This window comes from Peromyscus eremicus, chromosome 5, assembly GCF_949786415.1.
Source record: "Peromyscus eremicus chromosome 5, PerEre_H2_v1, whole genome shotgun sequence".
Classification (NCBI taxonomy): Eukaryota; Metazoa; Chordata; class Mammalia; order Rodentia; family Cricetidae; genus Peromyscus; species Peromyscus eremicus.
The window spans coordinates 42,331,278-42,359,253 of record NC_081420.1 but is presented as its reverse complement, the minus strand read 5'-3'; the positions used below and the strand labels follow the sequence as shown (position 1 = coordinate 42,359,253).

Below are 27,976 nucleotides of genomic sequence, written 5' to 3'. Positions count from 1 at the left end.
CCTAATGCTGAAGAAACCACAAACCTCAGACATAGGGCTTGAAGGAATTGAGCTGGAACTGACCTGAATGCCTCCTTCCTGAGGACTCTCGCAGTATCTAAAGGTGCTGTATAAGCTGTCAAGGGTGAAAACTAATCCACAGACCCGTCTCTAAGCCTATGAACCACAACAATGACGAACATAGCAAGGCATGCCCAAGCACGTGATAGTAGTACTTTTATCTTGGGGGTAACCAATAGCCAACTAGTTAAACTTAAATCTCACTCAATAGGTGGGAATTTATGCTTGCTACTGCAAACCAAGTCAAGAACTTGGAGCTGGACAGGTCACAGTTCTTAGAGGAGAACCTACTATTGCCACTCTCCCAAGTCATTATACTTCCTAACTGCATTCTAAATACTTATACTTGTGCACATAGATAAGTGGACCTGTTACTCCTCACCAATGAATCTTCTTTTTGCAGAAGATGGAGACCGTTGCAGAAAGCTACAACTGGTCAAAATTCAGAGAACAAGTAATGATGGGTGCCAAACACCAATTGATACATCTGAAACACAATCCCTACACCTAAGACTCCAGGAACATCTTGTAAAGGGATGGAATGCTTGTTAAGGGTCAAAGGACCAGCAATCTTTCTTGAAGATTGCCTTTTATATACAGCAAAGAATCTGTATCCATGAAATCACAATACAGTCACCTAAACTAGGTCTGAAAAATGACACCAACTGACATGCCAAAATATATGGGATGGGGGGATCTCACAAGCCCTACCCTACATGAAGAGCTATGTGCATTTAATGGCTTTTGGGAGAAGGGGATTCAGTGTTCTCCAGGAACAAACACCCTGATATATTATCCAATCTCAAGTAGTTAGCCCCAAACACATATACATCAAAGCAATACCAAATACCAGCAGGTTGTAGGCTGTGTGTGTGTGTGTGTGTGTGTGTGTGTGTGTGTGTGTGTGTACAAAAACTAAAGAAGAGGTCATGAATTTGAGATAGAATTGGGCTAACATGAGAGGCATTGAAGGCAGAAGAGGGAGTAATGAGAATGATGTACATACAATACTCATGTGATAGTCTAAAAAAATAAGTTAAAAATTCGCTTGTAATTAAAAAAATGAGAAACGTTTTCCTTAACAATTCTCATGTAACTAGATTGTACATAATCAAGTGCCACTCACAAGCGTCACTCAGTTGTATCAAGCAGTGTTGGAGCACTATAGTTTTCAAGGGAGTAATCAATTACTAACATCAGATGGGACAGGTCATAGAACTTCCTAGCTCACTTGCCAGAGCACATTCTTAAGTGGACTGAGAAGGAGGTGACATCTAGTGGCTGGGAATTGCACATGAACCTGGGTGTGAGCTCAGGAGTCCTTCACTGCAAGAAATGTGCAGTTTCACCCGAGAGAGGAAAACATCTACCTTCTTCTGTTCTTTTCTGTGAAGATAGTGTCAGCATCATACCTTCAGGGAGCTAGCAGCAGGGTCTGCACAGTCTCATAGTGAGATTGCAAATTAAACAAATCTCCGCCTGGGGAGATGGCTCAGGGGTTAAGTGCACCTGTTGCTCTTGCAGAGGACCTAGGTTTGGATCCCAGCACCTACATACAACCACTTATAACTCCAGTTCCAGGGGACTTAACACCCTTTTCTGACCTTTGCAGGCACCAGGAATGTACACGGTGCACATACAAGTATGTAGGCAAAATGCTCACAGACATGAAATAAAACAAGTATTTTAAAAATTGGGGTGAAAAAGTGTTTTTATCAACATTCCATGTTCTTAGACTTTCTGGCTGGTAGATTTATTGTCAGATCTGATATTGTCAATTCCGAATCTTGTAAGTCTTAGAAGCTTGCAGTATTCTCTCCCAAGTCACTCCTCTAAAGGCTGCATACACACTAGACTTCTTTCTAGCTCGTGTTTCTCCTCACCTTCTGTCATTTCTTGCCTTTATATAATCCATCTATGCCCTTGCTGAAAAATAGACATATGAACCTGTTTTGAGGTGTGTTATGGTTTTTATTGTTATTATGCATAACCATGCAAGTTTTCATCTTGACATGTCTTCTTCTTGGAGGAATTTTGGTTACTGCTTTTCATAGAAGGCTGTGCTTCATGGTTTCTGTTAATGAAAACTTCCTCATTACCATCTCAAACTTCTGTGAAAAGAAAAAATACATACTTCATAAGATAAATAGCAACGTTATAGACTAATTTTAGAGCAGTTTTTTTTTTTTTTGGTGATAAGATTGGAGGTCTTTCAGACCCCTTCATTTTGGTCGACTCTCCCTCCCCACTCCATCTCCACTATCCTCCCATCCTCTTTCAATTTAAAAATTTTGAACCCCAGTGTTACCCCCTCTGCTTGCATATTACCTAGGATCTGATCTACCATCCTATCTCTCTTAAGGCACCCCTTTCCAGTGGTATTTTCCCAACTCCTATCACCTACAGGAACTCTAAATTGAATACACAAAATAATGAAATAAAGCTGAAATACACATATGGGAGAGAACATGCATTTGTTTTTCTCACCTGGGTTACCTCACTCAGTGCAGTTTTTTTCCAGTTTCACCCATTTATCTGCAATTTTCATATTTGTTAACAGCTGGATAAAAATTTTGCTGTGTATACATACCACATTGTCATTATCCATTCACCAGTTGATGGAAATCTACAGATTCCATTTCCTGGCTACTTCGAATAAAGCAGCAATAAGTGTAAATGAGCAAGTGTCTGGGCAGTAGGATAGACAGTCCTTTGGTATATGCTTAGGAGTGGAATAATTGCATCTTATGGTGGTTCTATTTCAACCTTTTTGAGGAATCTCCACACTGTTTTTCATAGTGGCTGGACCAGTTTGTCTTCCTGTCAAGAGTGAATGAGGGTTCCTCTTTTCCCACATCATTGCCAGCATTTGCTAAGATTTATTTTATTGATAATAACCTTTCTGACTAGGGTGAAATTAAATTTCAAAGTAGATTTCATTTAAAAATGGATGTATCTCTTTAACATTTTTAAAAGTGCTAACTAGCCATTCATATTTCTTCTTCTGAGAATTCTTTGAACAAATATGTAGCTTGTTTTTTTTATTAGGTAGTTCACTTACTTGATTTTTTTTTTTGAGGTTTGTGTATGCCCTAGATATTAATCCTTGTAGCAACCATTCTTTCAAACTATTTTTGGATTGCCAGCACCCAAATAATGACAGGGAAACTTCTTATTAATTATAAAAACTTGGCCTTTAGCTTAGGCTTGTCCCCAACTAGCTCTTATAACTCAAATTAAGCTGATTCTACTAATCTACATTCGGCCATGTAGCTTTTACCTTTCCTCAGTATGATATGTCCAACTTATTTCAAGTCTGCTGCCGAAATCTCCATGCCTAGATTCCCCTTGAGTTTCTTTCTTTCTCTGGGAGTCCTGCCTATCCTCTCCTGCCTAGCTATTGACCATTTGCTCTTTATTAAACCAACCAGAAGGCACCTTAGGCAAAGATACATCTTTACAGTCTAAACAAATACTTGGCAACAAATTCTCAGTCAGATGTACAGCTAGTGAAGATTTCCTCACTTTTATCTCCTCACTTATTGTTTCCTTTGTTGCACAGAAGCCTTTTTATTTCATGAAATATCATTTGTTAGTTGTTGGTTTTATTTCATGAGTACCAAGAGGCCTAGTTAGAAGATTCCTTACTCTGCCTATACATTGTAGTGTGCTCTATATCCCTTCTTCTAGCAGTTTCAGTCTTAGGTTTTACATTGAGGGCTTTCATCCACTTGGATTTGATTTTTGTGCAGAATGAGAGTTAAGACTCAAGTTTCATTCACCTCCATGTAGACCTTCAATTTACCCAACACCATTTGTTGAAAAGATTCTCTTTCCTCCAGTGTGTATTGTTGCTGGAGAATTTCTCTCCAGCTCCCACCACCAAGTCCCGCCAGTCTCAGAGCCCACTTATAAAATAAACACACAGACTCTTACATTATTTAAACTGCTTGGCCATTAGCTCAGGCCTGTTATTGTCTAGCTCTTACTCTTATATTTAGCCCATTTCTATTAATCTTTACTTTGCCACATGGCTCATGGCTTACTGGTACCTTACATCTTCCTTGTCCTGATGGCGGCTGGCAGTGTCCCCTCTCAGCCTTCCACTTCCCAGAATTCTTTTCCTTGTCCCGCCTGTACTTCCTGCCTAGCCAATGGCCAATCAGTGATTTATTTACTGACCAATCAGCAACACACTTGACATACAGACCATCCCACAGCACTTCCCCTTTTCTTTTCTTAAAAAGGAAGGTTTTAACTTTAACATAGTAAAATTACATATAACAAAACAATTATCAAGCAAGAATTACAGTTACAATATTAAAGAAGAGATCCTACCTATCTTATATTTGTAAGTTTAAGGTTTTATATCTAACTTATCTTTTATTATAACTAAGGAAAATTGTAAGTATCTAGTCTTTAACCACATCAAAGACCTCAGAAGGATATACTACTACCTGAGAAATGGAGAAGGATATAAGCAACTTTTAGGAGTCTTGTAGGGTAGACAGAGACAGCTGGCAGCCTGGACAGTCATTCAAAGTTCTCTTGTAAAGTTGGGGCATCTGTCTTCAGCCCACAGGCCTAGAGTCTCTTATTCACTTTTCTCTGTGTCCTGTAGAATGTCTGGCAGTTTTCTCTGCAAAGCAGGAACCTGAAGGACCATTTTGTCAAGCAAAGTTCAGTGGTCACCTTTGTATGGGTCCTGCATGTCCAGTTGATCAGACAGTCCAGGCAAGAACAGTTTCTTGCCCAAATGGCTATTTTTGTCAAGGTGAAGATAAACTCCGTATGGAGTGTCTTCGATGCCCATCCTCCTCTCTGAAGTAAATCGGTGCTGTCAGGAGCAGACATGTCTCATTGTCCAGAAAGTCTAAATTTTTAAAACATTTTAAATGCCATATTCTGTAGGTCTTTCAAGTGTTTGAAGACTACCTATCTATCTGAAATATATCTATGTATACCTAGAAGACTTAACTAACATGGCTACAAATATTATCATAGATGACTAACTATTAATCTATTTTTTAATTATCCATTACAATTTTAAATGAGTTACATAAACATAATACCTCAAACAAGAATAGAAATATATATACAGTATAACAAAATTAAGTTTAAACTTGTATCAATAAACTAAAATCTGTAGCAATGTAAAACATTTTAAACAAGTTGTTACTCTTTAAAAGTAGGTTCATTAATCTACCCTTTCATCCTATCATATCTAAACTATCCCCTTTTTTTCTTTAGAAAGAGATTGTATTTATAATCAACCTGATTTAAATAAAAATATTGGTTTTTCTCTGTCCCACACCAGAGGGCTCTTCTGATTTGGGACACAAGAATCTCTTAACCATTTTTTTTTTTTGAGCAATATGTCTGGGTTTAGAGGGGGAGTGAGCCAATTCCATCTCTAAAGCCAGCTTGGTATATTTGGGAATTTGGGCGTAGCTTCTCTTACTACTTCCTGCTGGAGGGGGGTGCTGTATCTTATGGGGACACAAAGAAAATTTTAGGATCATGGAGTAGTTCATGAGGCTGTATCGTCTGAGCCATTTGCCTTGAAACCATTCTGGATGTTGAGTCATCTGGGCCATGGTGTCATTGGAGACCTTTCAGGGGGTCTTGGCTGGTCAAACCTGATGTATCTTAATCTGGAACAAATCCATAGTCTCTGGCTTTCTGTGGAAACAAAAGCAGAGACTCTGTTCCAAAGCAACATATCCTTATATCCAAATTTTGAAGTCAAGGTACCTTTAAAATATACATTTTGGCATAACTCAACAGCTTTTACAATCAAATGTTTTTCTGCAGTTACGAATATCAAAGAGAACATAATCCAGATTCTCTGTGTGGTAGTCATCTTTACGTGGCTTATTTTTTTATATTAGCTTGAGCCTATTGCTTTAAACTGCAGCCTTCTAAGCCTGAAACAGCGCAGTGGCTGCTGGCTCCGCCCACTTTAGCTTCCCAACATGGCGGCCGCTTTCCGCCAGCTCTGGGAGCCGTAACTCTCAGAAATAGTGGGTCTACACTTTTACCAAAGTAGCGTGTAGCCCAGAAACCCCTTTTTTTGTTTTGTACTAGCAAAGGCTAAATCCACCACACAGTTTAATGTGCTACTTGCAGAGGCCTCATTCCCACCATACTGCAGGTCGAGAGCGCACGCTAGGAACCCGCCAGTAGCTCAAACCGGCAGCTGCCGCTTATTTGAGAGAGACAATTAGGAAGCTGTTTTTAGGTCCGTTTTAGAATCTTTTTTCTAAGTTTTTAGGTGGAAACTCTTGCCACCACGTTGGACGCCATTTGTTGCTGGAGAATTTCTCTCCAGCTCCCACCACCAAGTCCCGCCAGTCTCAGAGCCCACTTATAAAATAAACACACAGACTCTTACATTATTTAAACTGCTTGGCCATTAGCTCAGGCCTGTTATTGTCTAGCTCTTACTCTTATATTTAGCCCATTTCTATTAATCTTTACTTTGCCACATGGCTCATGGCTTACTGGTACCTTACATCTTCCTTGTCCTGATGGCGGCTGGCAGTGTCCCCTCTCAGCCTTCCACTTCCCAGAATTCTTTTCCTTGTCCCGCCTGTACTTCCTGCCTAGCCAATGGCCAATCAGTGATTTATTTACTGACCAATCAGCAACACACTTGACATACAGACCATCCCACAGCAGTGTATTTTTGTCAAAAATAGGTTTGCTGTGATCTCTTGGGCTTAGGTCTGGATCTACTATTCAAGTGATTATATATATATGTGTGTGTGTGTGTGTGTGTGTGTGTGTGTGTGTGTGTGTGTCTGGTTTTTTGTGCAAGTACCATGCAATTGTTTCTTTTATTAATAGAGCTGTGGAGTACAACTTAAGACCAGATATATAATAATGCCTAAAACATTGTTCTTTTGACTCAAGATTACTTTGGCTATCTGGGGATCTTTAGTATTTCCATGTGAGTTTAAGATTGTTATTTCTATTCTATGATAACTGGTATGGAGACTTTTATTGGGATTTCAATGAATATATACATTGTTTGGGGAAAGATGGCCATTTTTCACAGTATCATTTGTATTCATCTATGAGCATGAGAGGTCTTTCCATCTTTTAGTATCTTCCTTAATTTCTTATTTCTTAGTTTTAAAGTTTTCATCATAGAGATCTTTTACTAACTTCATTAGATTTACCATAAGGTATTTTTTTTGTCTATTGTAAATGATATTGTTTCCCTGATTTCCTTATCATTGAGTTTACCATTGGTATATAGAAAAGCCACGTATAGTAATTTTGTATACTGCAGCTTTGCTGAGTTTCTCAATTCTAGGAGTTTTCTTTATCTCTGAGATAAAGCCAACTTGACCATGGTTTGATCTTTTTGTATTTGTGTCTGTATTTCATTTTCATGTACTGTCTTGTGTGTTCATCAGGAACATTGACATGTAACTCTCCTTTGTTGTGTCTTCACATAGTTTGGGCACAACAGTTAAGACTGGCTTTGTAAAAGGAGCTTGGAAGTTTTCTTTCTATTTTTATTTTTTGGAATTTTTGAGGAGTGGTTGTAATTCTCATTTTTTTGGATTTCTTTGTTTTCTTGAAACCTTGTGTGTGTTTATTAGAACCCTTTATTCTTTTGAGTTCCATGTCTTGAGTTTTGTCTGAGTTATGCTTGTTAGAGACCATTACTATAAGATTGGTAGTTTGTTGGGGGACATATTATCTAGTATTTTCATATTGCTTATGTTTTTGCCATGGGATCTAGGCATTTGGAATTAGGTTGTTGGTTGCATCTTTGATGAGTTTTTATCCTGTTGGACCTGGGATGGGGTGGTGACTTGATTGTTGAGGGTCTCTGCAAAAAGTGGAGGGATTTGTTAGGATTGTTTTTAATCTGTAGATCACTTTGGTTAATAGTTTCATTCTAATAATAGTAGTTTTTTGAGTTCATGAACATAGGATACCTTCCCACTTATCTATGTACTTTTTTTTTGATTGGTGAATATTTACTTTGTATTTATCAGTTTGTCAGTGTTCTCTAAAAGCCAGCTTCAACAACAGCAACACAATACCTCTCCATATTTACAGATTACATTTGTACTTAAATGTTTTTTAAGACATTGACACTTTTGCTTCCGTAAGTCAAGACACTTATACTTTCTGCTTAAACTGAGTGCACACATCAGCCAGTAGTGAGAATTTAGGACTTCCATGTCTTTTATGAGCATATATACTGCTCTGTTTATCTGTAAAATTTATAAATTCCACAATACATACTAGCACTTTTGCATGCTATGGTTTCCTAAAGACATTTTCCTTTAACCTCTCTCTGACCTCAGACAGTCTACTATATGCATTTTAGCCCTAATTTTCAGCCACAAATAACTGTGGATTTCTTAGTTAGTGAGCAATATTTCCAAGCAATGCTCCTACTTTTCCAGTTGACTGGTTTTCAGCTTAGGTGAAATATACATGCAATTATTATTCAGCTGGCATCTGGAAAAGCAAAAGCAGGCAAACAAAATAATTTGTAAAATCTGCTCTTTTGTCTTTGGAACCAGAGACTAGGGTCTGACACTGGGAACTCAGCCTAGTGTCTTCCCACGGTCATCCTCTTGAGAAGTCAATATAAGTGAAAATACCACAGCATTCTAGACCATCTTATGTTGCCCTTATATTGAATCATAATTTTCTAGCTTCCTGAAAATCTTTACTTCCAAGATTCATGAAAAATAGCTTTCTGACCATTTCTGGTAATGTTCTTCTTAAGTCCCATGAGCAGGACAGGCACATGCTCCAACATTTTGTTGATATCACTGTATTCGGGATATTCTAAACCTCCCTAGCTCCTATAACTTGATTTATCTTCAATTGTGAATATCATCTACCCCATATGACCAACACAGAAAACATGGTGTTTTCTAAATGACTTCTCTCTTTTGAATCTTCTGTCTGAGAATTATTATCTTACTTACTCAGTGGCTGAAGCCAGAAGACTGTCTTTTCTCATTTCTTTGGTACTGCAGCAGCCAATTATCAGATCCCCCATGTGCACTGCAGCCTTTTAAGAATCATTTTATCATCCACCCATCCTAAACTCACTGTTTCCAAGTTAGTTCAGGCTTCTGTAATACTTTACATCAATTATTGCCAGGTGTCCTGCCTGGGTAACTTGTGTCTCACTTCTTCCCACTCTACTTCCTATAAGCATGTGCTAAAATCACCGTTGTTTACTTCAAAAGGCCTAGGACACATGGCATTTCCTATCTTCTGTTCTTACTGTCATAAACACATTCAGAATAAAGAATTATGTGTACCTAGCTCTGGAGCACCCAGCAAGAGTTGAAAAAATGAATCTTGAATGTCTAAAAGAGACTCATAATACTACCCCCATAGTAATTTACATAGCCATAGCACAGAAGGCACAGAAATGCAGCATCCAACAGAAAATCTTTACACACAAGCATCAAGAGAGTTTGTTTGTGTGTGTGTGTGTGTATACTTAGAAACTTAAAAAAAACTGAATTCTCTTTCTTGCCTCTTTATCTCTGACTTTGAAATTCCAGCCTACATTTCTGGGTATATTTCAGTATTATCTTGCCTGGTTCCTACCCATGGAATATGCATACCTCACAGTCCTGCACTGAATTATACACGAAATGGAAATCTCCAGATCAGAAATAATGCTGCTCCTGGCACAAAAGGAGGGCAAATACAGTTGTTAGGAGAAAGACTCACTCTCAACAGAAGCTATAAGCTGAGTGTAGGTCTGCTAAGAAGTCTTGCTTCTGCCATTTACTCACTTTTCATTCCATTGGATTTGCATTTGCCTGTAAGAGCATACTTAATTCAACCATAGCTCAAGCCATATATAAAATTCAGATTTCCAAAACGTGAACATCCATGCCTTGATTTATAGAATTACTTTTATATATAATACTTTGATTCAGTGTTTGAATGGCCAAATAGAACATGGAACAGTGTGCTGGATAGTTTTATCTTAACTTGACACAAGCTAAAGTCATTTGAGAGGAGGGAACCTCAATTAAGAAAATGTCTTCATAAGATCAGGCTGTAGGCAAGTATGTAGGGCATTTTCTTAATTAGTAATTGATGGAGGAGGGCCCAGCCATTGTGGGTGATGCTATGACCAGGATGGTGGTTCAGGTTTTGTAAGAAAGCAGGCTGAGAAAGCCATCGAGAACAAGCCATTAAGCAGCACCCCTCTATGGCCTCTGCATCAGCTCCTGCCTCCAGGTTCCTGCCCTATTTGAGTTCCTGTCCTAACTTCCTTCAGTGATGGACTATGATGTGGAAGTGTAAGCCAAATAAACCCTTTCCTCTCCAAGTTGCTTTGGTCATGGTGTTTCATCACAGCAATAGAAACCCTAACTAAGACAAATAGCATGCTGTTCTATCCCGGAGGGGCCTTCCTGGAAGGTTTTCTTTACTTCACAGTTTCCTCACTTTCTTGTAGACACTGAATCTCAACATGGCCCAGGAACGTGATGACAACATTCCACACATTGATTTGTTATTGGAAATCCACAGCTAGAGACCTTAGGGTTATCATCCTTAAGGCTAGATTTAAGACCTGCTTAACAAGAAAGAAACAATGCCTGGTACTGGAAACCTAGCTAACTGGTCAGTGCTAGAGACGTCATGGTTATTGAAAGAGAATCTATAACCATTAATTTACTAAATCAGCATAATCCCTAACAACAGTTCTATAAACATTTGTCTTTATACCCACAGATAAGTGTAGTCTTCACCTCTCATCAAGGAAAGTTTTCTTTGCAATAAATGGGTGTAAAACAAAGTGTTAAATGGTCTTATTAATAAAAACCCAGAGGTAAATATTAGGGTAAAAAGCTGAGAGATCAGAAAAGCAGAAAGAAGCCAGCCACGTTCTTACCCGCTTGGAGATCTTCTGTCAAAGAGACCTACTTCCTGTATACCCACACCTATATGCCTTTCTGTTCTGCCATTTCATTTCCTCTCTGCCCAGCTACATCAATCCCTCTTTCTGCCCAGTTCTGTCACTTCCTGTCTGTCTGTACAGACCTCTAGACCTTTAAGGTTAACTAGTGTTGGAATTTAAGGCATGTACCACCACGCCTGGCTCTGTTCCCAGTGTGGCCTTGAACTCACAGAGATCCAGACAGATCCCTGCCTCCTGAGTAGTAGGATTAAAGGTGTGTGCTACCATTACCTGACTTCTATGTTTACTATAGTGGCTGGCTTTTTCCTCTGATCCTCAGATAAACTTTATTGGGGGACACAGATAAAATATCACCACAGATGGGGACTAATACAGAAAACCACAACCAATCAAAATGCAGAATTATGGAGCCTAGACCCAATGGGTACATCTACTAAACACTCTTTGAACCTAAGGCTTAGGAAACATTGTGAAAGAAGAAGCAGAGGATCAGGGAGTTTGCTGTGAGGTTGTGTCTCACATCAATTGGTTGTCCAGTGCCAAATGATCAGCCCTAAAAACATACATACAAGCAATATTATATGGACTAAACAGCTTACATTTAGGAATATATATGTATATACAAATATGCATGTAATAACAGTAGAAAAGGAGGCCATAAATTTGAAGGAGAGTGGGAGTAGGTATATGGGATGGTTTGGAGGGAGGAAAGGGAAGTTGTAATTATATTATAATCTCAAAAATAAAATTAAAAAGAAAAGAAAAGTCATTGAAGTATACACTTTATAGTACATACTCTAGTGTTCTCCGTCCTCCTCATTGCCCTCTGTGAACACATTACTGATGACGGTTTCTGCTTCAGATACATTAGACGCCCCATGGATAGCGTTTCTCAAAATATCTATTCCATATCTGGCTCGGAGGGAATCTGGGGAGAGTAGTTTTGCTTCTTCTGGGTCTACTGGACCCATCATTCGTCTCCATTCTGCAACAGCATTCCACTTGGTCAGAACCATGATTACAGACATGCCCCTGCAAATAGCAATTCTTTTAGAAGGCCAGCTCCTTCAAGGATTGAACGCAGGGCTAAGGAAAGAATGCTTCCGGTCCATCCAGAACATTTTTTTCCTAACAATATGATCCTGTGCTTCCTATGTTTTCTCCTTTTTCAAGAAGTTTTGTGTTATTTGAGTGCTGTAGTTTAATTCTAAAGAATGAATGTGAATGGATTTATAGTTTTACTACTTTGGAGACCACACAAACATTGTTATGGATCCAGGACTTTTGCTTCATGTTCACCCTTCAGCCTCTAGTTCTTTAGGGGTTGCCTCCATTGCAGAAAAGCATCTTGCACAGACCACCCTCCTTCCCTAGATGTCCTGATGCAAAGATGTCTTACCTCAGCTCAATGCAAAGCCACCTGTATGGCTAGTCTAATTGGTCAGCAGAAACTTTGGTCATCTGTAGAGCACTCTGAGCTCTTCCTCTTGCCCTCCTGCCTCTCTTTCCTGCCTCACCCTCACACAATCCTCTAAATACATAGCTTGAATCATGAACTCTCCCCAGGAAATGTAACCTACAACAAATGCATCTGGAGCGTTACTTTCATAGTGTTCATGATGCAGGTTCTCAGTCATTTTCCCTTCCTGTGAAGTGGTTTCCTCTTCATTTTACAGAAAAGGAGATTTAAGCATAGTTCTGAATTGGCTAATGAAGAACCTAAACCCTGACAGCATCTACATGTAGTGTGAAGAACTAAAGAAACAGGAGGAGGGAGGGACAGAAAGGAAAGGAAGGAGGGAAGAAATTGTAAAAATAAATAAACTTTAAAAGTTAACAAGATGTCTTTTCATGAGGCAGATTAGACAGAAAGTTGTTAAAAAATAATTTGTGTTTCCCACAGTTTCTAGAGTGTACAATTACCACTTCTACAATACAAACAACCACATTTCAGAAACTTACGAAGATAAGACTTCTAAGACATTTTTATAAAAGTCTTTTCCTGTTATTTTGAAATAAACTTTGTTTGCATGCTCTGGAGTCAAGTGCATTTCCTTCAGCATGGTCAACTCAAATCCTGCCTCTTTAATGGCCTTCAGGATCTCCGCTAAGGAAACAAACATTAATTAACATTGTAGATCATTCACTCCATGTTCATGGTATATTCAAGATCAAAATACCAGAGGAAAATAATAGTTCAACTTGCATCTTGTAGTTTATATATATACAAAATTGTGTACAATTAAAAGCACCAAATTAACATCCAGAAGACCTTCAGAATTTTAGCATGAATGTCTTGCTTTGATCAACTGATGTAGAATCAAAAGGAAAAGGAGATCTGCTGGCATGCTGCTAAGCATGAAGAGATATTTTCATCCTTAGGTCCCAAATGCCCAAGAATGTCTTATATGATCTGTACTGGGGAATAGCCAAGGTGAAAATTCTTGTCTGAAGTGGAAAGGTGTGCTGAGTGCATTAATGCACTGAATCCTGCAAGAATCTCATCAACAGCCTGAGCATTGAAGTCCCATTGCATTCTCCAGACCAAGGGGAACCAACCGAAAGACTTGGAGCTTTCTAGTAAAGGAAGAAGGGTGGGGAAAGACAGGATTCAAGAGAAGAGGGAAGGGGAAGGGAAAGTAAGACACAGCTGAAGGAAGTGTACTTGACTCCAGAGCATGCAAAGGAAATAGGAAAGAAAGGATTTATTTTATTTACTCCAAATAAAAAACACTCAGAGATGCTGGGCTGGGAGGAAAGGTGAGTGAGATCTAATCTTTAGAAAACCTGAAGAATGCTGGGCTTTTCTTGCTGGCAAGGAGATAGCTAGGATCTACCTCAGGAGACCCTCTGAGAAGAAATGTGAGATTCCAAAGCATACAACAGAAATGGGCCAATCTTATAAGTTTATCATAAGAAAATGATATTATAAAGAGTAATGTGTATGGTGCTAAGCCACAGTCCAAGAAACAATTATCTCTGGACTCTCAGGGATTTTTATTTTTAGAAATGTCGATTTTTGTGATAGGCCTGAACAGAGCAAGCTACTATCACAAAGCAGTGTGTCTTAGTTGGTATCTCTACTGCTACGATAAAACACCATGATTGAAAACAACTTGGGGAGGATAGGGGTTACTTCATCTTGTACTTCCACATCACAGTCTATCATTGAAAGAAGTTAGGGCAGGAATTCAAGAGGCATAAAATGAAGCAGAAACCATGATGATGTGCTTCTTACTGGCCTGCTCCCCATGGCTTGCTCAGTCTTGTTACAGTTCTTACAAAACTTAGGACCATCTTCCCAGGAGTGGCACTTCCCACAACGAGTTAGGCCCTCCCATGTCAATCATCAACCATCAATAAAGAAAATGTCCTCCAGATTTGTTTGCAGTCCAATCCATTGAGGTTATTTTTCTCAATTCAGGTTCTTTATTATTAAATGAATCTAGCTTGTTTAAGTTGAGAATACATGTCAGTACAATTAACCACTTGCCAACTTGACCCACAAACACATCACTATCCAACCACAACCTTCCTGGTTCCTTCTGTCCTCCAGATATCATGTTAACATTAATATCACAATGTCAAACATCACAACTCTTAAAACACCCGGTCTTCAAAAACTCAGTCTTTAAAAAGCATCCAGAATCCCAGACTTCAAGCCTCTCTAAAATATCCTGTCTCTCTAAGACTTTAAAGTCTCTCTAAACTCCAAAGTCTCTTTAAAAGTTCAAAGTCAACTGTGAGCACCTGTCAAAATAAAAAAAAAAATGAGGTAAATACTTTCTTACTCCAAAAGGGAAGCATCTATTCACAGTCACAGTCAAATCAAAGCAAAACAAAGTTTCAAGGTGTGGAAGTCTCAGTGTTTGATGCCTAAGACCTATTCACAATCCTCTGGGATCTAAAGAGACCCATGCCTTCAAATTTGCTGTTTGTGGCACAGGACAGCTTGTCTCGTAGGCTCAGGCCCACCCCACACCAAACATGCTGCTGTCCTTGGTGATTGTCCCATGGTACTGTCATCTCCAGAATCCTGAGGTCTCTGCTGCAACTGAGCTTCACCTTCACCAATAGCTTCTGGGCTCTTTCAGGGACTCTGACCTTGCCACGTGGTGCCAAACCTCAACTTCTCTCGGTTATCCCTTTAATCCTCAGGCTTCTACTGCAACTGAGGCTGCACTTCACCAGTGGACTCTCACTATGTCCAGCCGCAACTCTTCTTCATGACTCCTTTCATGCCTTCAAAATCAGTAATACCTGGGAGACTCTTACATATTACCAAGTTCAGCTGCCAATACAAGTTTCAGTCTTGGCCACCATTGGATCATGACCCTGCAGAAACACCTCTCAGAATATTTTACCTCAGCGATACTGATCTCTTCTTAATCACTGCTAATTTCGTAGCACCAGCTAACTAGCACTAGTTGTCCCAGTAAAGCAAAGGTTTTACTTTAGTGGTATCGGTCTCTAATCAATTACAGATGATGCTTCAGCTACAGCTGACCAGACACCACTGATTCTTAACACAAAATATCATACGAAAGTCACAGCATGGTCTTCGCTTTCCCCTGACACTTCATAGGCCAGACCTCCGTCATCCACATTGCTCTCAACATTCTTATCTGCCAAGATGCCACAGAATGGACCTTTAAGCTCTGACCTCTTGATCGTTTCTCCAGCCCAAAGCTCTAAGGACCTTTCACAATCCTCCCCCAAATATGGTGGGTTCTGTCAAACCAATAGTCCATTCTCTGGTACCAATTTCTGTCTTAGTTAGGGTTGATTTTACTGTTATAAAAACACATTAAGACACAGCCAGTCCCCAGGAACCTCCAACCCTCTCTGCCCCAGTTGCTGACCAGTAGGGAAAACTCCTGTGACCAGGTTCCTCCACCAAACCCCCCCATCAGACCCTGCAATCTACAAGACCCATGCCCTACCCCAATACTCATCTGTCTGAAACCCCATTAACTTCCTGAGACAAGAAATCCACCAGCTCTCATTGGACCAAGAGGTGAGTGACTCCCCTCCCACCCAGAAAGTCCTTCCTGTAGGACCCAGGCCCTGGGACACAGCCAGTCCCCAAGAACCCCCACCCCTGTCTGCCCCAGGTGTTGGCCAGCAGGGAAAACTCCTGTGACCAGGTTCCCCCACCAAAACCTCCCATTGGACCCTGCACTCTACAAGACCCATTCCCTACCCCAATATCCATCTGCCTGAGACCCCAGTAACTTCTTGAGACAAGGAATTCACCACCTCTCATTGGACCAAGAGAGGCTTCCTGAGACACAGAATCCATCAACTCTGACTGGACCAAAAGCTCTGATAAGACCAAGAGTGGCTCCCTGAGTCACAGAATCAGCTAGCTTGAATTAAGCCAAAAGCAGCTCCCTGAAAATACAGAATCTGCCAGCTCCAGTTAGACCAAGAGCTAAGATTGGACCCAGAGGGGCCCCCAGAGACACAGACACAACAAGCACAGAGTGGACCAATAGCAGCTTGCTCAGACACAGACACCTCTTGCACCTATTAGAGGAAGAGATGAGCAGACATCAGTGCAAAAATACATACAACAACATAAAGAGCAATATGGTATCACTAAAACCTAGTGGTTCTACAACAGCAAGACCTGAACATCACAATGTAGAAGAAGCAGAAGAAAGCAACCTTAAAAATAGCTTCATGGAGGTGTTAGAGGCTGTCAGGAGCCATCCCCAGTGGTCCGGATGTAAGGAGTCAGCGGGAGAAGGAAGTGAGCCAGGCCATGGTGGTCGAGAGAATCTTGCAGCCTCACCAACTAGCAGCCAGTGTTTTTTTTGTTTTTTTTTGTTTTTTTTTTGTTTTGTTTTTTTTAAAATACAGGATTTAGTTAGCAGGGATACATTCATGATGTTCCAAAACATAGATCATATCATTTTTGGTTTTGGACAAGTGTTTCACTTCCTTTTGCTCATCTTTTTGTCTTCATTAATAAACTATAACAGAACAGAGTTATCATTTCCAATCATTTCCCCTCAAGTTTTGACATCATTAATAAACAGAGTTATCATTCTTACTCATTAACCCCATGACCCAATACAAGAATAAATGAAACAAAAAGTTGGTTCTTTGAGAAAAATCAACAAGATAGACAAGCCCTTATCCAGACTAACCAAAAGGCAGAGAGAGAGCATCCAAATTAACAAAATAAGAAACAAAAGGGAGATATAACAACTGACAATGAGGAAATCCAGAGAATCATCAGGTCATACTTCAAAAACCTGTACTCCACAAAATTGGAAAATCTAAAAGAAATGGACAATTTTCTGGATAGGTACCACATACCAAAGTTCAATCAAGACCAAATAAACAATTTAAATAAACCAGTAATTCCTAAGGAAATAGAAACAGTCAATAAAAGTCTCCCAACCAAAAAAGCCTAGGACCAGATGGTTTCAGTGCAGAATTCTACCAAATTTTCAAAGAAGAGTTACTACCAATACTCTTCAAACTCTTCCACACAATAGAAACAGAAAGAACGTTACCAAACTTCTTTCATGAGGCTACAGTTACTGTGATTCCCAAGCCACACAAAGATGCAACAAAGAAAGAGAATTACAGACCAATCTCCCTCATGAACATTGATGCAAAAATACTCAATAAAATACTGGCAAACTGACTCCAAGAACACATCAAAAACATTATCCACCATGATCAAGTAGGCTTCATCCTAGAGACGCAAGGATGGTTCAACATACAAAAGTCTGTCAATGTAATACACCATTAAACAAACTGAAAGAAAAAAAACACATCATTTCATTAGATGCTGAAAAGGCCTTTGACAAAATCCAACACCCCTTCATATTAAAGGTCTTGAGGAGATCTGGAATACAGAGAGCATAACTAAACATAATAAAGGCAATTTACAGCAAGCCAACAGCCAACATCAAATTAAATGGAGAGAAACTCAAAGCAATTCCACTAAAATCAAGAACAAGACAAGGCTGTCTGACCTCCCCATATTTATTCAATATACTTGAAGTTCTAGCTAGAGCAATAAGACAACAAAAGCAGATCAATGGGATACAAATTGGAAAGGAAGAAGGCAAACTTTCACTATTTGCAGATGATATGATAGTTTACATAAGTGACCCCAAAAATTCTACCAGGGAACTCCTATAGTTAATAAACACCCTCAGTAATGTGGCAGGATATAAGATTAGCTCAAAAAATTCAGTAGCCCTCCTATATACAAATGATAAATGGGCTGAGAAAGAAATAAGAGAAACATCAATCTTTACAATAGCCACAAATAATATAAAATACCTTGAGGTAACTCTAACTAAGCAAGTGAAACATCTGTATGACAAGAACTTTAAGTCTCTGAAGAAAGAAATTGAAGAATATATCAGAAAATGGAAAGATCTTCTATGCTCATGGATAGGTAAGATTAACATAGTAAAAATGGCAATTTTATAAAAAGCAATCTACAGATTCAATGCAATCCCCATCAAAATCTCAACACAATTCTTCACAGACCTGGAAAGTATAATACTCAACTTCATTTGAAAAAACAGAAAACCCAGGATAGCTAAAAGAATATTGTACAACAAAGCCACCTCTGGAGGCATCACCATCGCTGACATCAAGCTCTACTATAGAGCTATAGTAATAAAAACAGCTTGGTATTGGCATAAAAACAGACATGTGGACCAATGGAATCAAATTGAAGACCCTAACATTAACCTACACACCTATGAACACCTGATTTTCAACTAAGAAGCCAAAACTGTACAATGGAAAAAATAAAGCATCTTCAACAAATGGTGCTGGCATAACTGGACATCAGCATGAAGAAGTTTGTAAATAGATCCATATCTATCACCATGCACAAAACTCAAATCCAAGTGGATCAAAGACCTCCATATACAACGAGTTACATTGTACCTAATAGAACAGAAAGTAGGAAATAGTCTTGAATGCACTGGCACAGGAGACCACTTCTTAAATATAACACCAGTAGCATAGACACTCAGAACAACAATTAATAAATGGGACTTCCTGAAACTGAGAAGATTCTGTAAGGCAAGTGACACAGTAAACTGAACTGAACTGGCTTTCCCCAGAGATCAGACCACTGAATACCCTGTCATTACAGAGCTTTTTTCCAATGACTGATGGAAGCAGAAGCAGAGATCCACAGCCAGTTACTAGACAGAGCTCCAGGAGTCTAGTCAAAGAGAGAAAAGAGGGATTCTATGAGCAAGTGCATCAGGATCATGATGGGGAAACACACAGGAAACACCAAGCCAAACTATCGGGAACTCACGAAAGTTGGGTCAATGGCTATGGAGCCTGAATGGGACTGGACTAGGCCCTCTGCATGGCCTAGGCTGTTGTGTAGCTTGACCTGCTTGGGGGAGGCCCCCTGGCGGTAGGATCAGAATCAATCTCTAGTGCATGAGCAGGCTTTTTGGAGCCCACTACCTATGATGGGACACCTCATGCAGCCTTGAAGCAGGGGGGAAGGGCTTGGACTTGCCTCTACTGAATGTGCCTCCCCATGGGAGGACATCCTTTCTTGTGGGTGGGAATGGGGAGAGGGCTGGGAGGGGGAGGAGGGAAGAGGGGGATCTTTGATTGGTGTGTAAAATGATTGAAAGAATTTTCTTATTAAAAACAAAAACAAAAAACACAATGATTGAAAATAACTTGAGGGTGAAAAGATTTATTTCATCATATACTTTCTGCATCACAGTCCATCATTGAAGGAAGTTAGAGCAGGGACTCAAGAGGCAGGTTTGAAATAGAAGCCCTAAAAGAACATTGTTTACTCACTTGTTCCCAATAGCTGACTCATCCTCTTTCTTATACAATCCATAACCCTCTGCCTAGAGGTGGCAACACTCACAGTGAACTAGTCCCACTTACCTCAATAGTTAATCAAGAAAGTGGCTCTTCGTGCATGAGCCATCTTTCCTGGCCTAGTTCCAGACCCACAGCCCAAGAACCACCTTTCCTAGTTAAGTCCTTGAGCCCTCTTTGTGCCAGGGCCACCTTACCTGGTAAAATCCCTTCTTCCCATTAGCACCCCTCAAACCCTCTGCCATCTGCAAACCAACAATCCTAGTTCCAGACCTGTGTCTTTGAAGCCTTTTTATATGTGAAACCCCTTTGCCTGGCCTAGCTCTACAGCCATGGTTTGGGAGCCAGCTTCCCTGATCCAGTTAAATAGCTCATCAACCGGCTTTACCTGGGCTAACTCCGGTCACACATCTCCTGTACTGGCCCAATCTAAGGAAAGCTAGACTATCATATCAGATACACAAGCAAAGAAAGAATTCCACGTGCCTGGGTTAGATCACAAAAACAAAAACAGTATGTCAAAACAGTATGTCCCCCATCAGATCCACTAGTCCTGCAGAAGAACCCAGGAGGCAGAATTTAAAAGAACAATCATAAACTTCACCAAATAACGCAATGAATTTAAAGAAGATATGAATAAACACTTCAATTAAGTCTATATTGATAAGAATGAGTATTTGAGTAATGTCCAAGAAAATAAATACTCAACTGAATGAAAGAATACAGATAAGTCAGTATTTGAAGACTGAATTCAATAAAGAAAAACATTGAAGGGAACACAAGCCAAAATAACAATAAAATTGAAAAACTTAATATCTCAATTAGAAAATTAAGGGGGAAAAGCTTCTTGTAGAATAAATCAAGCAGAAGATAAAATGTCAAGACTTGATGATATAGTAGATGCTTACATCTTTGTTCCTGAGTCATGTGAGGCTTGATCAATGCCAGCGTGGCCTGAGGAGGGAAGAACTCCTCTATTTCCTTCTCTGCTGCCACCTTTGAACTGCTTCCATAGAACTGGTTGATAGGAAAATTTCCTGTGGCAAACTGTACACAGAGGCTTTGAAAAAGAGGCCAAGTCAAAAATTGAATGTAATATAGCAATCTAATGTAATAGGACACTACTCATTTAATTTGCTTTAAAAAATATCATGCAACAGATCTCATTCCATATCTAGGTACTGTGCAAAAGGAAGTAATTAGCCAGTGACTTGGACATACTATATATATATCCTTTCAGGGAGGTAGCAGACATTAGAAAGGAAATACATAAACATTTAAATCCCATTGTTAATGGGTATTACCAAGGAAAACTAAAGAACAGGACCCCTGAAGTGAAAAGAGACCTAGACTAGAATCCTGGCTAGCTACATGACCTCACTTGGTAAAATTTAAGTTCTCTGTATAGTGGTGTTAAGGTTAATCTTGGTTTTTCTCATCAAAATTTCAAAACTTTTAGGATCAACTAAAGACATTGCAGCTATGACTACAGCTTTAATAAGGGTCATTTGTCATAAGCTGTGGTTATGGTAGATATTTCTTTCAGTAAGTGAGATGAACCATTAGCTGGGTTCTTAGTTTCCAGGCCCACATCAAACATCCCACCTTCTCTTGCAAAACTATAGCTATTTTCAAGCTTACATTAAACCAGGTCTGTACAATAAGAAGTCAGTTACTCCACCAGATACAGGAGCTTTCATGAGCAGCCATCTCAGACTAACACTGCACTTCCTGTATCTTAGACTTGAAGAGAAATTAAACTGCATTGCATGAAAAAGAGTAGGGAGCCATGGTGTGAGCAATACCTCTCTGGATCAGATGCATAAGCTTCCTCAACAGTTTTTGGTCCTATTAACTGTTTCCAATGTTCCACACTGTTTTCCCTCAATAGAACAAGGGCATAAGATGGACTGCTGTTAGAAAAAAAAGAAAAACCAAAGGTTAATGAAAGAATGTCTCAGTAGCTAATGACATACAGAGAACACAAGTGTGAGTGTTGTTAAACTGACTGCAGCATGTCAAACAATCTATAAGGAGTCCAACTTTAATATATGTTGGAATCCACACAAGAGCATACTTACATGAACTGGGAAGAAAGACAGGAGAGGGAAGGGTAGGACCCCAGTTCTTTAAAAAGGTTTCTTCCAGGCTATTATGCTCTGGTTGGTTGATGTAACTCTGCTGGGTCTTTGCTTCAGCTGCATTTCAGTTACTCCTCTAGAAACCAGGCAACTTTCTAGCATCTCATTTCTTCTCCAGGATGTATGATATTGAAGGTTATCAAAGCCCCCAAAAGAGTAATTAGACTGCCCAAAGAGTCAAATAGTTCTCAGTTTGGTCTTGGCGATGCTGTCCACTCTGGAATTCTGCATCCAACTCAACTGGAAACTGATATGTGTCTGTGTCCATGGGACTTATTATTTACCCTAACAATGTTCCAGGAATGGAGAGGAAACAGATATTTGAGCAGAGAATGAGTACAGTAACATGACTGACAAAGACATAGACCAGGAACTTGTTTATAGAATTTAGAAGTATGCCAAATCAATAAAAAGGTAGCTTAAGAAAAGGTTGAAATGAGTGGAAATAGATCACAACTCTTTCTAACTCTGAACATTGCTTTACCTGCACATGAATGCTATAAGTTTGTTAAAATACTCTTCGTTCTCATAGTTCTTGCACACTGTTCTGGCTTCTTCCTCTGATAATGACATTTGTCTCTGCAACAGTATGGTGAACCCTTCATTCTGAATAACGTTCAAAACGTTATCTAAATAAAAACAGTCATGACAAAGTAAGTTTCAAACTTGCAGATTCCTCGCTATAAACACAACTCATGGTGCAGCATTGTGAGGTATCTTGTGTGTCTAATTACCTTGGGAAATGTAAAAGTTTACAAAAACAGCTTCTTAGGTTTCAAGATGAATGACACTATTTTTTTCCTTTGGTTTTTCAAGACAGGAATTCTCTGTATAATAGCCCCGGCTGTCTTGGAACACACTTTGTAGACCAGGCTGGCCTTGAACTCACAGAGATCTGCCTGCCTCTTTCTCCCGAGTACTAGGATTAAAGGTGTGTGCCACTCCTGCCTGGCAGAATGGCATTTCTTAATATATCACTTATAATGTTGCTTCAAATTTTCCTGGCACACAGTAGTTACTCACAAATACTTACACAAAGGAGCCTCAGGAAGTAATTTCTTTTGCTTCGCATGTATCATATACATGCAGATATGTGGTGATTTGAGTGAAAATGGCCTCCGTAGGTTCATATACTTAAATGTTTGGTCCTAAGTTTGTGGAACAGTTTGTGAAGGATCAGGAGATGTGTCCTTGTTGGAGGAGGTGTGCCACTGGGTGTGTGTTTTGAAGTTTGAAAGCACATACCATTGCCAGTTAGTTCTCTCTTTCTCTGCCTCCAACTTGAGGATTAAATGTAAGCTCTTAGGGATTGCTCTAAGACCATACTTGCCATCATAAGACATGATGCTGGGATCTGTAGACACCACTGGATAAACCAAAAATACAATGCTTAACTCAGAGCCCAATCAGTATTATGCCTGCTTGATTAATTTTTACAATCAGATTCAAGGAGTATCAAACTAAGGAAGGCACACACAAGGACAGCCAACTACCACTCCAGGTAAGCATAGTTTCATTAGTGGCAATAGCATGATGGATTGCCACTATCAACTGCCAATCATATAAACCTAAAAAGGATCAAAAATTGAGACTAGAATCAAACCAAGGACCAGAAGAGTAGGATGTCTGAGAAATGTTTCAATTTTCTTTCCCTACTTTATCACCATCCCAGCAACTTTAAGCAGCACTAAGTTCCCTGAGCCATGACAGCAATCTGTTACTATCTTAGCTTCTATTAAAATTCATAAAGGAAAGAGAACCGACTTTGTTTAAGCAAAAATATTTTATATACTCTTCAAAAAGATGAGCTTTCTAGCATTGACTAGAGTATATTTGCTTTCTTTAGAAAAATGGAAAGAATGTATCAGTTGTCCAGTAATGGGAGTCAGGAGCTGAAATGCAGTCCAAACCAAGGCATCTGATGTGGACAGAGAAATCATGTTAAACATTGTTGAGAGAGAGAGGGAAGGAGGAAGGGAGGGAGGGAGGGAGAGAAAGAGAGAGAGAGAGAGAGAGAGAGAGAGAGAGAGAGAGAGATTTGAATTTGGGGCACCTAGGAGACCTGGCAGAGCACACATGGAAGGAGGAAGGAGTCGGAAAGTTGAGAAGCTTTCAGACACAATGAACAATCTGTCGAAGAGGTGTCAATGCAGGGGAGCAAAGAAGCAAGGACCAGCTAAGGGTACTAAGATCCCATGGAGGTTTTTGGATTTGTGAATGTGTCACTGAATTATGTTTATTGACGTGTTAGACTATATCCCTGTAGTAACCAGGAAGCTTCACTCTTGGGGAAGAAAGCAATGTTGGAAGAGAATAAGGGGCATCTGCAGATGGACACTCTGTGATAAGCAGAGATGGCACGCATGGAATAAAAAAGGGCTAGGGATCTGAAGGGTCATATACAGCAAAAAGTTATCTCTTTTAGCCAAGGATGATGCTTTATCACTTATAGAGTAATAAGGCATAAATAAACGAAAACTCCCTCAGCTTTCTACCACTAGCACTATTCAAATCTGCAGGTCTTGAGAATCTCTTTCTCTTACTGTAGAGGAAATAAGGTCTTCTCTCCAAGGCTAATCCTCACACCTCTGCTACATAAGTCATTTCTGCCTGGATCTATTCGTCGTCAGTCCTTCAGCTAATTTAGTCACACGGCACAATTCAAATACAAAAGACTCAAAAGTGTAGCTCTGCCGGGCGGTGGTGGCGCACGCCTTTAATCCCAGCACTCAGGAGGCAGAGCCAGGCAGATCTCTGTGAGTTCGAGGCCAGCCTGGGCTACCAAGTGAGTTCCAGGAAAAGGCGCAAAGCTACGCAGAGAAACCTTATCTCGAAAAACCAAAAAAAAAAAAAAAAAAAAAAGTGTAGCTCTAAGATGGATGATATGATGGGGAGCAAGTGATCCTGGTGACACATGCCACAGCTCTAACCTCACAGCATTAATCTTCTCAGAATAGTCCTACTACCTAGAAGAGTATTATTGGCCAAATACCAAGCTGCTGAGTGTGTCTTGAACATATACATATTTTATTGCTTTTCCACAATCAAACCATAAGAATAATTTACATAGCATTTACACTGCATTACATATTGCAAGTCATATAGAGATCATCTGATATACACAGTGGCATGGATGTACATCACAAGCAAAGGATACCCCACTATGTATGGGGTTGAATATCCTAGGATTTAGCATTCAGTGCAACTCTGTAGCCAATCCCTGAAAACACTAAGGGAGGAGTGACCTCAGGAAATAACATTTAACCACTGCCTGAGCAAAACAAATAAATAAATGAGGTGGACTTCTGAATGTTGAATTGTGTGGTATGAAGATCATATCTTTAAAAAGATACTCTAAAATATATTCAGGCTACATTTAGTACTGCCTTGATTTTTGTTAAATTATATTTTTTGAGGTTATTGTATAATTACATTTCCTTGTTTGGGGTTTGGGGGAGGTATTTTTGGTTGGTTGGGTATTTTGATTTGTTGTTGTTGTTTAGAGAGAAAGCAAAAGAAAATGAAGTTGGATGAGGAGGGAGGTAGGGATGATCTGGGAAAGGTTGGGGGAAAGGAAAGCATATGATCAAAAAATATGTGTGAAAAAAATTAAGCCAATAAAAATTAAAACCTCAAAGAAAATGAAATACTTAGGTGACTTTTCTGGGTTTATTTTGTCTTCTGTCTTTCAGATGAAATCTAACAATTGAACATCAAAGGTCAAGACAAAACCAAAACCAAATGCACTGGAGACAGTACTGACTGCCTGTCAGGACCAAAGTGAGGTCTACTTAGGCTATGGGAATGAACAACTCTTTCCTCACAAGTTCTGTCAGATGAAAACCTAAAATCACGCTATGTTTCAGTGGAGTGTTCAATATGCATACACGTAATACTGGTGGGAACAGACAAAAAGCCTTTGAAAATGACATGCTTGCTTTTAGCGTTATTCCATCTCAAGTAAGAAAATATAAACTGTTGGTCATTTTACTATTGTTTTATATGTAATCTGTAGACCAATCACTAACAGAAATATATAAATTATACATACATTCTTATGGTTAAATTAACATGAGTCACTTAAAAAGCATGCAAATTCTAAAAGAAAGCAGGAAGGAGGAAACAGAGAATTCCAAATTGATAACGACATTTAATTTAAATGCCATAAACACAGCAATTAAAAGACAGATGCTCAGACTTAATTTGGTTCTAGGACTATATTCTGTGCTAATTACTGGTAAAGAGACCACATGATAATGGAAATAGTTGACAAGCTTAGGTACAAAATGTAGAGAAGGAGCTGAGATGTCTTCAAGGAAATAAAAAGAAACAACAACAACAACAACAAAATACTGCTACCATTTATGTTACTGCACTTGCCCCTGCCACTCCCATCCTTAAGGGACTCTTCCTCAGATCCTCAGCTGTGCCACTCTCCTCCAAGCATGACATGGCCATTGCTGTCTCAGAATCAGAGCACTGTGGTCACCATTAAGGCTGGAATAGGGGAAGTCTCATAAAGCTCAGGAGACCCAGGAGGTCCACAAGATACAAGATCCCACTCTTAACAGGTTCTATTACAAATAGTTAACAAATTCGGGGAAGGGAGATTCTACCTTGGTATAGACACACATGTGTTGCCTCTTCTCCTGTAACTAATGTCAATAAAAGCCACTGATGCACCAAGATAGACTTGGGTGTAATCATTTATTCTGTCTGTAATTGGTCTCTTTACTAGGGACAAAGGGAAATAGAATGCTTAGGAGACGTCATGCAATACAGGGGTATATCTTAGGTACAGCTTAGGTGTATATCTTAGGTACAGCTGAGCGCTATGTATCATTTCCTACATGTATACAAATAAGAGATTAGCAGATACTAATTATAAAGTAGAACAAATGTTTTAGGGGGAAGTTTCTGAGACAGTTTCACCCTATAGCCCATGCTGGCCTTGAACTCATGATAATCTTCCTGCCTCAGGTTCCAAACTGCTGAGATTTCTTGAGTTAGCTACACCACCCAGCTAAAATAGAACAAAATGTTTATCAATTTATTAACAGTGGTATAAATGTTATTTATAAGTGATTTATCTCTGAATATATCTGTGTGCAATGCTCACTAAAACACTCCAACTAGTATCTGAGATGGCCACTGAAAGACTAGATGGCAGGCAATACTGAAAAACTGAGTGCATCAAAGTATGCCCAAGAGAAAAATCAATCATTTTGAAATACAACCAGAAAATTCTCCGACACAAGTTTTTTACAGGAAACTAGTTTATCATAGACTTATCCAGTCTAGGGAAAGGGCAATCAAGCAACTGTAGCATATTTTGACCTCCTTGTCTCACATAAGGAAAGATTATGTCTAAGAAAGGCTTTGAATTGTTCAGTCAGGGCACTCAGGTCCAATAGAATCTTAGTTTTCATTAGAAGGTGAACAAGCACTCCTCCTGCCAATTTTAATAACAGTAAAGAAATCGAAGTAATTTTTAAAAAGGAGGAAGGAAGTCTAAAAAGGAAAAACCAGGCACTGAAGCAAACTGATACACATGTGATTTAGAAGCATCAAAGGATCAGCAGAATTGGTAGTTGGGCCACAAGCCAAGATGAATCAATGAGTTGATGATACATTAATAAGAACTCTCCAAACTGAAATGTGAAACAAATGAAGTAGCAGAGGATAGTGTACAAGAACGGTTGGACAATTATAAAGTGACCCAAACCCATAATGGCTGTACCAGAAATAAAGAACCAGAAGAAAGAACTAGGACAAAAAAATGAGAAAATTATAATAGCTAAGAATTATGTTTAATTAATGATTGCAAGCTGGAGAACACAGAATATGATAAATTCCAAAATATTATAACTATGCATAGTCTTTCAACTGTAGAAAATAAACATAACAAGAAAACCTTGAGGAAGGATCTAAAATAACTTACCTACAGAACAGGATAAGAATTACACTGCTACCGGGCAGTGGTGGCGCATGCCTT

The 27,976-nt window shown here is 39.3% G+C and overlaps 1 protein-coding gene across 5 annotated transcripts in view; it reads right to left on the bottom strand.

The window, feature by feature from the left end:
• Window positions 1-2,010: 2,010 nt before the first annotated feature.
• Window positions 2,011-27,976, bottom strand: part of Nme8 (NME/NM23 family member 8) — a 51,673-nt gene continuing 25,707 nt past the window's right edge. For 2 of the 5 annotated variants that reach the window (XM_059263363.1, XM_059263362.1), the window contains exons 12-17: window positions 22,466-22,610; window positions 21,646-21,753; window positions 20,749-20,900; window positions 12,956-13,100; window positions 11,790-12,025; window positions 2,011-2,171 (exon numbers count right to left, since the gene is read on the bottom strand). In XM_059263363.1, the coding sequence (XP_059119346.1) occupies window positions 11,791-12,025; window positions 12,956-13,100; window positions 20,749-20,900; window positions 21,646-21,753; window positions 22,466-22,610 (785 nt within the window). In that variant the 3' untranslated portion in view covers window positions 2,011-2,171; window position 11,790. Of the gene's footprint in view, window positions 2,172-11,789; window positions 12,026-12,955; window positions 13,101-20,748; window positions 20,901-21,645; window positions 21,754-22,465; window positions 22,611-27,976 lie in introns of those variants that run through there. The other 3 variants (XR_009379352.1, XM_059263365.1, XM_059263364.1) reach the window with 3 other exon arrangements.